The sequence below is a fragment of the Borostomias antarcticus genome (genome assembly GCF_949987555.1).
Source record: "Borostomias antarcticus genome assembly, chromosome: 17".
NCBI classification, from domain to species: domain Eukaryota; kingdom Metazoa; phylum Chordata; class Actinopteri; order Stomiiformes; family Stomiidae; genus Borostomias; species Borostomias antarcticus.
Genome location: NC_140250.1, coordinates 2,633,200 through 2,644,857, shown reverse-complemented (window position 1 = coordinate 2,644,857; position 11,658 = coordinate 2,633,200). Strand labels below are relative to the sequence as shown.

General features: G+C 46.6%; 1 protein-coding gene across 1 annotated transcript; it reads right to left on the bottom strand.

Moving 5' to 3' along the window:
- Positions 1–906: 906 nt before the first annotated feature.
- sox19b (SRY-box transcription factor 19b) lies at positions 907–4,012 on the bottom strand (the record flags this gene model as incomplete). Its single annotated transcript, XM_084451701.1, has 2 exons — positions 907–1,153; positions 3,369–4,012. The coding sequence occupies 2 exons, from the start codon at positions 4,010–4,012 to the stop codon at positions 907–909; spliced, it is 891 nt and encodes a 296-aa protein (XP_084307827.1).
- Between the last annotated feature and the right edge of the window lie 7,646 nt (positions 4,013–11,658).

Genomic DNA, 11,658 nt, shown 5'->3' with positions numbered 1-11,658 from the left:
GGTTCTAGAATCAGAATCCTCAGTGTAGGGGGTCATGTGATTTGTATGTCACCGGCCCCTGCAGGGTTTTCGATTGGCTGACCCGGTTCCCAGCGCATCCCATGGGTGCCTCTTTTGTGTGGCTAGTTTGGTGACGGTGGGGATTGCCCAACACGGCGAGAGGAACCAGTGCGGGGGAACAATGCAGGGGAGGGAACACAATAGAACATTCATGGAACCCTCATCGTGTGTCGGAACACTGAGGAGGGTTCCGGAACATCAGTTGTTTTTTTTGTTTGCTTTTGTTTTTTGGAACAGAAGTTAATGCCAAGTTCATACGGGCTCTAGAAGAAAAACAAAACTATGTACAACAAACAAACACACAAACAAAACAAAACAAACAAAACATGCTTGGAGGCATCATCTATATATATATACAGTATATATATATGTACAGGAGTCCTTCATAATCAGACGTTCCACGGGGGTGTTGGTTCGAGTGAGGGACCCAGCCTGTGTGGGACAGATGAAGGGATGGATGGAGGGATGGAGGACGGAGGGGGGGAGTAGAATAGACTTTGATAAAACGTGAGGAGGTAGAAAAATAACCTTTTATATACAGTCACTGCTTGTAATGCAACACAGGACCTGGGAGCGCGGTGTGTGTGTGTGTGTGTGTGTGTGTGTGTGTGTGTGTGTGTGTGAGAGAGAACTTGGGGTTTCAGAGAGTGTGTGTGTGTGTGTGTGTGTGTGTGTGTGTGTGTGTGTGTGTGTGTGTGTGTCCCCGCACACCTGATATTCAAATCCCAAACTGGAACCCTTTAGTGAGTGTGAGACGCTGGGTACGGCGCCCGTGTCTCGTCCCGGTCCACGCGAGCCGGCGCCCGCGTCCGTCCGTCTTTATCGTGTCCCCCGGGACCCCCCTCCTCAGATGTGTGTGAGCGGGACCGTGCCCCCGAGGTAGTGCTGCTGGACGGTGGTGTAGCCCCTCTGCGCCCCCGGGTCGCCCGCGTCGCCCCCGGGGATGTACATGCTGATCATGTCCCTGAGGTCCCCCTGCAGGGGCCCGCGGTGGTGGTTGGGGCCCCCCGTCGGGGAGTGGGACACGGGCTCCGGCTTCACCATGGACATGACCTGGCCGGGCTGCTGGGGGCTGCTGCTGTAAGACATGGGGCTGGGGAGAGAGAGAGAGGGGGAGGTGGTGGTTAGAGGGCGATCGGTATGAGAGTTTGAGCTATAGTCAAATGTTGAAAGTCCTTTTTTGAGAGTGCATTTCATTTTTCTGTGAGCTTGGCTTCTTTTTCTTTTAAAAGGGCGTTATTTGGACTTCCTGGCGAACTTGCGTGGGGTACGGTGAATTCAAACATGACGAGGACAGACAGGCGTTTTAACGAGTCGGGGGGGGGAGTTACATCCTGCTTCTTCGCAGAGAATCTGTAGGACTTATTGGGTGCAGTGGGAAGGTTGTGGTTATCCGGATGCATTCCTTCCATTGGATAACAAGTATATAAACTACTCCAATTTATGCACCCAGCTGCCTCAAACTTGATCTTCCTGAACATTGAGACAGTCAGTGACTTGTCCAGCCTGTTCTCCATGTTCTACCTGAGATATTGTATTGAATTGGTATGTAGACTGTAAGAAGCACAGTTGACGCCTGGGATGTCTATTTATAAACCAAGTAAGAATCAGGTGGGGAATGCTTGGTGTGTGTTCAGGTGGGGAAGGCTTGGTGTGTGTTCAGTGTTCAGTTTTGACGTGTGACACAGAGGGAGTCACTGAATACATGGGAAAGCCAGAGGTTATGGAATCCTTGTTTACAAACCAAACCATGGCTAGCAACAGGACAGGCCCTGACAAGTTAGGCCACCAACACGACTGGACAACCTTAATCTGAACAAGAGAAACTCAACATGCAGTTTTAGACCTACCCACATAAAACAATCACCCTAACTTCTTACAGATACTGTGGGCGAATGACATTGTGAGGAGTGATTTCAATGTGTTCATATAAGTCTCCCTTTGTGGATCTCTTGACATCTCCCAGGCCTCTGCAGAGAACTGCACCACAAGAGTTGTTTTGAGTGAGGTGCAGGAGGGAATTCTGGGTAAAGGACCACACACAAAGCTTTTCCATTCAATGAGCCAGCCTCACAAAACAAGAGGCCCAGAAAAACAACTTGGATTTTAGAAAAATGTTACATTTTAAATGGTGTTATCAGAATAACTTTTCTGTGAAAATTTAAGAATAAATAAGATAATTATAATAAAAACTAGCCTCACATGTGCCCAGCTCTGGCCTATCGCCTACTAATCTTCTCTTGGGGTGGAAACGTATGAAACTAAGAACCAATATTAGGCCTATATCTATGATTTAGTTTATGTAAAATAAACATTCATCAGCCAACCGTTTATCGTATCTACAAACAGACAACTTTGACAAAACCTAGTCGCCATTGTGCTGCATGGAAGAGGGTTCTGAGGCAGTCTAGGCGTTTATCTTTACATTTCTGACAGTCGAGCAAATCCAGTTTGGCAACAAACAACTCAAGGCTTACAGGATTAGAACTAGCCCTAAATCTTAAGACGAAATTCATCAATCATCTATGAGTGTTTGTGCCAAATGTTTGTTGATATAATGACAACTGAATCACGTCATAGTCCGTGTAAATACATTTTACTTTAATATGGTTATTATCTTTTAAAGAGTAGACCTATTGACTAACTTTAGGCTATATAAAAAAACATTTACATAGCCTATTGCCACTACTCACTATTAAAATGTTCTTTTGTTAAACGCCCAATAACAAGTAGCCTAGGCCTACATTTAAATGCAAGTAATTTAGCATATTGCTTTTATCCAAAGCGAATAACTGGTGAAGGTTAAATCTTGGCCAAATGAATATTTTCTGTTAATAATTGGTCTTGTCAATGAGGCCACGCGCATTTTGATGAATAATTAGTGTTGATTAGAGATTCTACAGCGGCTACATAAAGGGCACTGAACAGGCACTTCACTGAAATCCCATCAAATTGTGCATGACAAACTAAATGTAGGCTATGATTATATAGGACTAAAATAGCTATTGACAACAATTACGCACACGTCAAGCAAATGGCCTTTCGTGCAAGTCAATTTAAACTAATGCACCTTAATATGGTTTTAATAATTTAATTACGTGGATATAATTTTTCAAGTGCTCATAAGTGCACCTGCTCAAAGCTCAAACGTATAATCACAACAATGGGGAAATGGAGTAGGCCTACAGCCTAAATCACTATAGTGACGATACTACAGGACTCAAACTGGATTTCCATGTAGCCTCACCCGACCAACCTCGTAGTACCCGGATTAGTCAACCAAATCAACATGTGGGAGGTGTACACACCTGTAGGAGTTGCCGCCGTTCATGTACGTCTGCGCCGCGGTCATGGCAGGAGGGTACTGGAGAGCTGACAGGTCGTAGCGGTGAAGCTGCTGGGTGTAGCCGAGGGCCTCGCCCTGCATGCCAGCGTAACCGCCAGTGGGGCCCCACCCATAGCTCTCCATCCTGGGGCTGCCGCCTTGACCCTGCACGGCGGCCGCCGCCAGCAGGTTGCCCGCGGACAGCGGATACTTGCCCACCTGGTTGTCCTTCTTCAGTAGGGGCTTGGTCTTGCGGCGGGGCTTGTACTTGTAGTCGGGGTACTCCTTCATGTGGACGGCTCGGAGACGCTTGGCCTCGTCGATGAACGGCCTCTTCTCGGCGTCAGTGAGGAGCTTCCACTCCGCGCCCAGCCGCTTGCTGATCTCAGAGTTGTGCATCTTGGGGTTCTCCTGGGCCATCTTGCGCCGCTGGCCCCTAGACCACACCATGAACGCGTTCATGGGCCGCTTGACTTTGTCCATGGGGTCTCCCCCGGGGGGACACGCCGATTTGGACCCAGGGTGAGAGTTGCCCATGCCGGTCACCGGGGACATGCCCTGAGGTGTCTGGTGCGACTGGGGCTGACCAGAAGGCTTCATCTCGTGTTCCATCATGCTATACATCATTGCCTCGAGTTCTGACACAAATTAGATTAATTTTTAAAAAGTATTAAAACGACCTAAACCGTCCCAGCCTCTGTCGCCGCTTACCTGGCGACTTTTGGCTGTGGTTTTCCTGCTGTTGCACAAGTGGAGCTGCGCGCACCAAGTGTACAGAATCAACTAATTATAACAAGACGCACCTGGATTAGAAACCCCGTGGAAACGCACGCGCGGGTGTTATATTACTAGCCCGTGAGAAGCGATCATTACCTCGACGGGAGAATGTAGAAGGAAAAACGCCGGGTTGTTTGCTTGCTGTAAAAACAAACAAACTCCTTGTTTATATCTCTCGCCCTTAACTCGCGCAGCACAGAATCGCAGACAACCACTTGTAGAGCATTGATTCAGCCAGACTGGAGAGATCTGCGTGATGACAAAAAGTTCTTCCTTTCACTCGTGCTAATTGTATTGCGGTCCGGACCAATCCCCGGGCGCGGAGGGTTTCCTCGTGCGCGCCCTCATTTGCATGACAGAAGGGCGGGTGCGGTGATCCGGTGATCCGGTGAAGCACTTGTTGATGCGGAGGAGCGATATAGGGAGAGTGAGTGTGTACGCTCTCAATGACCAAACCAATAATCCAGAAACCTATTACTTATAAGTGAGTAAATGCAGCCTTCTGTCATTAGAATAAGATAAGAAGAATGGATGCTATATAAATCCGTTCGATGGCGTAAGGCTCTCTGTGTGAATGGATGGTGCCTAATATTGGCCCACATTACATTTAGCCTACATTACAGTCGTTTAGCTGACGCTTTTATCCCAAGCGTTTTAGAATTTGCCCAATATAGCCTAAACTCCAATTAGGATTTTATTTAACCTAAATGTTTATAATATGTTTATAATAGACTATCTTCAGACATAGTACGGTAGCCTATTAAGGTTATTTAACAAATGTATACATATCATAACATGCGGACTTAAATAGTAGCCTCAATGTGCCAAATGTGTTTTGATTCGATCCCAAATAGCCTACCAATTTAATTCCACAACAACTCGGTTTTTTTTTTCTCCAGTAAACGAATTAACACTTTGTTGTGTCTGAGCTTGTTTCTAGACGTCTGACCTCTTCAAACGATTGCTATAAAGACGTGGCTCTATTCGCTGTATTGATTCGCTTTACAATAGCGCACAGAATGACTTTGGGCCCATGAGAAAGGAAAGGGTCTGTTGGTTTGGCCAAATAGCGCTTTTATTATGCTCCCGTGGAAGGTCTTTGTTAAGAGCAATGTTTCCCAAACCTACAAGGAACATGCTGGTTTTCTTCTCAGCTCTAGGCTACTACACCCGACTTCATTTGGTCTTTTCATAGCGACCTGACGTCATTCGGGGATGCCCGTCCCATAGGGAAAATACAACAGAGCCTACAACTTTTCATTAGATACTGTAGGTTTGTTATTGTATAGCTGTAGCTATTTGTTTGAATGAATTAGGCTCCGCTAGAAAGTCTTGGCAAAGCCTATGTAAATCAAAAGTTGCACACTTTAAAGCTGTACAAACGGGTTTTTTAATTTTCATTTTAAATATGAAGAACTTGTTCTCATTTGATTGATCGGCCAGTTTAAAGGCAGGTGTCGCCGTCCTTTCGCTGTCCTAGATTCTTCTGCGGAATCAAACCGCCAGCGCCCGTGAGCGCACGTGAACCCACTATCTAACCGCTCGAGACTAGAGGCATTCCCCGAGCCTTGGTGGTGAAATCTAGGCCTTTCTGTCACAGATAGGGCTACTCAACACAGGCATTGTGCAAAAAAAAACTTTACTACAAAGGGTCAGTCCGGGCCATCAATTACCAACATCTCCAGTGGCTTGTAAGACAATAGTGTTTTTAACAGAAGGCCTTTGCCTGTGACAGTCTGTGAGTAGCAGCTAGTTACAGGGTTGTGACAGTGTGACAGCTCTTTGTTACAGTGATACTTAAGCTAATGTCATTCTGTCATTCTGGCGTTGCAGGTTGTTGGACCTGACGATGAGTAACGACTCAGGTGAGAGAGGGGGGGAGGAGAGGGAGAGAGAGAGGGAGAGAGGAAGAGAGAGAGGAGGAGACCGTGCTCTCAGTTGATAGTTGATGAAGTCTCAGCTAGGAGAGAGAAGGAGGGGCTTACCCCAGGTGAGAGAGAAGGAGGCGCTTACCCCAGGTGAGAGAGAAGGAGGCGCTTACCCCAGGTGAGAGAGAAGCTTCTCTGTCTCAGGTGAGACTTTGAGTCACCTCTCACCTGACTGACAGATGCCCGTAAAGACTGTTGTGAGAGGGGTGTGTATGTGTGTGTGTGTGTTAGGGAGAACGAGAGAGAGAGTAAGTGTGTATTTACATGTCTATGCAGCAGGTGTAGCACTACTGCATGTGCGTGTTCGAGTGTGTGCGCTTGAGTGCAGGTGTGTGTGTGCGTCTTTTGTTAGCCGCAGGTGTGCAAGCGTGTGCATGCCCCCGTGTGTGTGTGAGAGTTTAAGCATGTCCCCCTGCGTGTGTGTGTGTGTGTGTGTGTGTGTGTGTGTGTGTGCGCTGCTCAGGGTGCAGGTGTTCGTGACTGACAGTAACGCCCTGACGCCAATCAAACCAAGGATTGTGGGACTCCACTCTGCCGTTTCCGTTTCCAAGACAACCCCCTTTGGAATCTTTTCCAACAAGCCCCCCCCGTCCCCCCTGGCCCCCCTCCCTCTCTCCCTCCTTGGTTCTCTGGTTTTTATATTCAGAGTTTTACCCAGTCTGGTTTTCCCCCCCCTTTTTTTTCCTTCTTCGTAACAAAAACAACTCAGCAAGTTCAGTCTGACACACACACTCACACACGCACACGCACACACATGCACACGCACACAAACACGCACACACACACACACGCGCACACACACACACACGCACACACACACTCATACAAGCACAGTTGCTCCTCTCTCTTGCCCATTTTTCTCTCCCCTCACGTCCTTCCCCATCACCCACTCACCCACTCACTCACCCACTCACTCACCCACTCACTCACTCACTCACCCACTCACTCACTCACTCACTCACTCACTCACTCACTCACTCACTCACCCACTCACTCACTCACCCACTCACTCACTCACTCACTCACCCACTCACTCACTCACTCACTCACTCACCCACTCACTCACTCACTCACTCACTCACTCACCCACTCACCCACTCACTCACCCACTCACCCACTGACTCACTCACTCACCCACTCACCCACTCACTCACCCACTCACTCACTCACTCACTCACTCACTCACACACAAACACAGACGTTCTACGCACACACACACGCACACACACACCACCCACCACTTTGCCTGGGCCCACTTCTTTGTCCATGTAAAATCCTGTTTTCAAGTCCTTCAAAGTTGAAGTCCGTGGGCAGCAAGTTACAACAAGGTTTCCATTCCTGCCGCCCCACAAAGGAGAAGCACTTTCCCTATTGTCCACGGCCCTTTCCCGGCTACTAATGGGCCTGTTGCTCACCACCTGTGCCTTTGTGTGCTATGTTTACTATTAAAAGGCCCTAATCGCTTAAATGTGGGTTTCGTTCACATGGGTACATATGTGTTTTACAATGGCAGCACTGCCAGCTTGCGTGGATCCTTTTGGGTTTGTTGGTCCGGTCTTGTTGTTGTGGACCTGCGGGCCAAACAGGAACCAACCCTGGCAGATTAGTAAATGAGCAGCTTGGCTATTTCACTATTGATGACAATATTGACAGCCTTCCGCTCCCCATGAGGCTTGTTGTTATGGCGCATTGGCCAGCTTTATTTTATTAGAAGTTCAAAAGAAACTTTAGGACACAAATAATGATAAATGATTTGATTTTAAACAGACTTTCTAAAAACGTATGGGCACAGTACAATCAAAGAAACATGTACATGAAAATATTAAGATTTAAAAATAACAGTGGTACATGCTTCATCGTGGTTTAAGGACTTGAATCTCGGGGCTAAACCAGACAACTCTCTTCTTCTATCGTTTCTGTAGTGATTTGTGGTTTGCTTTGTAGTTTTTATTTATGTCAAAAGTTCTACATACACACACGTGCATTCTGCAGTTCTAAGACATTAGTATACCAGGCTTGTCATTATTATACCTTCAGCTTATGAACATAATTCTAAAACAACGGAAAAGTTTACATCGGGATAGACTTATGTCAATAAAAGATAATTGTGAGGATTACACGAGTGCAGTATATCATTCCCTCCTCTCTCTTCACCGGGGTGACAGTTTCGGGGGTCATTACGTGTAATTACCTTCACGGCCCCGCACCTCTGCTCTGTCCTCACCGCGGGGCGTGTGGGGGCCCATCGGCGGGGTGAATGAGAGGTGTTAACGGGCGATACCTGCGCTGATGTTCACTGTCGCCTCTCGCCTGACTGGGACGACCCAGGGAGTTGAGTAAGTCTCCTGTCTCCCCCCCCCTCACACACACATCTCCTTCTGACTACTGTTCGTTCGCCGTACATTTGCATGGGTGACAAATTAGTTGAACCTTTCTCCATGACAATGCGCGCCTCGACAGGGGGGTAACGGTGGCGAATGCAGATCGTGTGTTTTGCGAGCGTCGAATCTCACACGTCACGACTAATATGTTAACTCCTTGAAAGAAGCTGAGAGGTTTTCGCACCTCGGGGTACATAATGCATGAGGACGCGAGGAAGGGGGTCTAGCACGGTCCAAAGTCCTGGAAATGCGGTGAATAAATAAGGAATTACCAGCGAATTACACTGCGCGAACAACAAACTGTGGCTCTATTGTCACGGGATGAGAGTGATATTGGAACAGTTAGTGTGGGTGTAAAAAGTCTAAGGCATTTGGGCTTAGTTTAAGTTTAAAGTGTCAGTAGGCTTTAAAAGTAGAACTCATTAATCTGCATAAAAACTTTTATGCGTCTCGAATAATAAACAAATTACTACATCACATTAATTGCGTTTGATATTTTTGACACTTTTCGTCACAGCCTATTTTCATTCACTGGGGAAAATTGTGAACTGTGATGCTTCCTCTGAAAGCCAGTCAGTCAGTCTGAGAATCTGAGCAACATTGCATTCAACTCAATGTAATCTATAAATATCTATATAATCTATAAATATCAAACACATTCTTAAATCACTCACATTTTTGTTTGACATTTTTGACACTTTATCATAAACGTTCATTTCCATTTGCTTAAGAAAAACCTGCCTTTGACTCTCTATGGGATCTGTAGAATGAAAGACAGCCAGTCAGTCAATGTGAATTTGAGCAGCACGGCAAGTCATTGACTCGCACGACGTATTCCAGCATGAATGGGGTTACAATCTATGGCTGTATTATGGAATTCACCATGAGTATTCAACTGCTATGGAAACCCCAGAAATCAGAATGGCGTGATAGAGAGGAGAGGAAATCAGAGTGAACAGACATGAAGTGGGATAAAATCAAGGGATCAGGCAGAAAGAAAAAGAGATAGATTAGGGGCCCGGGAGAGAAAGAGAGGGGTGGAAAGGGATGATGGCGGAGAACGCCGAAGGAGAAGGAGATAAAGAAAGGGAGAGAGAGTTGGAGAAAGAGAGAAGAAAAGAAGGGGGTTTGTGGGAGAGGGGAGGATGGAAGGAGCAGGGGAAGAGGAGGGAGGGATGGAGGGATGAAGAGAGAGAGAGAGGGAGGGGGGGGAGGAGGTAGCTCCTCACTTCTCCCTGACAGGCCCGTTGAATGGGCCTCTATTCTGCCCCTCTTCTCATGCAAATGCTGCCTTCAGTCTCTCAGCCATCCGTCACAGGCCAGAAAGACCTTGGCAGGCCCTTTACGAGCCTCCCACTCGCATAATCCGCTGGCCCACAATCGAGCGCCCGGCAGGGGGGAGAGGGAGGTGGTGGCGGGGGGGTGGGTGGGGGGTGTCGCAGGACCCGGCCGTACTTAAAGTGCAGAACGGGCCACCTACACTGAACTGGATAATAACATATACAAAAACATAACATGTTGTGCGCCGTGGACCCCATACGAGAGGGTCTTGGAGGCCAAACCTGTTGTGTGTGTGTGTGTGAGAGAGAGGGAGGGAGAGGTATGGTGAAAGAGGAGAGGAAGGAGGGAGGATGGGGAATTATAGGTAGAGGACAGATGGAGGGGAATGGTGTGTGTGTGTGTGTGTGTGTGTGTGTGTGTGTGTGTGTGTGCGTGTGTATGAGATAGTTTGAGGTGAACATGTGTGTGTGTGTGTGTGTGGGGGGGGGGTCATTAGTGTGGTTGCAGATTTGTGTGTGTGTGTGTATGTGTTAAGGAATGCCAAAACAATAATGCTTTCCAAATTAAAACTGTCCATTTCAAGAAAACAATGTGGTGGATTAAGTGCTAAACGTGTGAACTGGCAAGCTTGTTACTAAACTGTTATTAAAACTGGAGAGAAAAAAACACCAACCCAGATAATATGTATTTGTCATAGAAATTCACCTCTCAATACCAATGGACACACTGAAACCAACCGAATTTGCTGACTGACTGGTCTTGAGGCTTGGTTTCAATTAAAAGATTACTGGTGAAGTTGATAATTGCTCCATGTTGATGAGTAAACTTCTCTGGGGTTATCCTATAGCATCCACGGGGGTTAATTAATCCACGGGATTAATCAATCAAATAACCCAGTAGGCTATTGAACAGTTTAAAGGCCTCAAGAATCAAACTTGATGGGATCTTGGATATTTGTGACATGGCATCACATCAGTTACAAAACAAACGCTGGTTACGGGCAAATAGGCCGTGTCAGTGATACAAATCTGGACACCCAGAATATGATTAATAGGCCTATAGCTCATCTTGTTTTTGAAACACTCACCTGACCATGTCCAAAGATAGGTGCCTAGATTGGCGACATTCTTTCCATCACATCATACAACTCAGCCATAGGCTACATCAAAGGTTCATTTTCTTGTCTTTGAACTTTTCTCGGGACATCTGTTGTGTCACATTTTCAGTATCAGTATGTTACGGAGGCAAATGTATCATTTTAAAATTCGATTTCGACAGTTTTCACCAAGCTTCACACACTCGTGCCAAGCTGGCTGGTGTGATTTTCCCATGGATTTATTAATAGAACCATCTCCAGCTTGTTCATATCCCGGCGAGGTCTGTCGAGGCAGGCGTCTACAAAAAAGGACGCACAATAACGCGAATATACAACCAGTTTGACGTGATTGTATCCCAGTGCAACACTGGTGGACATTGCGGATACGACACCTCTACCGATTTGACAAGGCAGCAACTGCACTGGCTTTCCCATGACAACTCAATTGGCGTGTATCTCCCTCTGGCGGTCATTTTGTGTACCACACCTTCCTCGCATGGCACCAAGTCCTCATGCCTGCAGCTTCGTGGTACGTGGCTTTCCGAAACGGTTTGGCCAGTATTTCCATCTCTGACCAAATGAACGTGAGCACCAGACCTGTAATATCTTTTTTTAACTTGTTAAAAAGGAGAAATACCTTTATTTAAGACCATTAAAATAAATACTATACAGAATCCAATGTAGAAAAGTTGATACACGGTTTCTGTCTCAAAAAGGTTAACAATTTCATCACATTTTAATAAATTCATTTAAAAAATAGCACTGACCATTAAATCCCCCACATCCCGTGAACCCCACCCAACCCTCCCA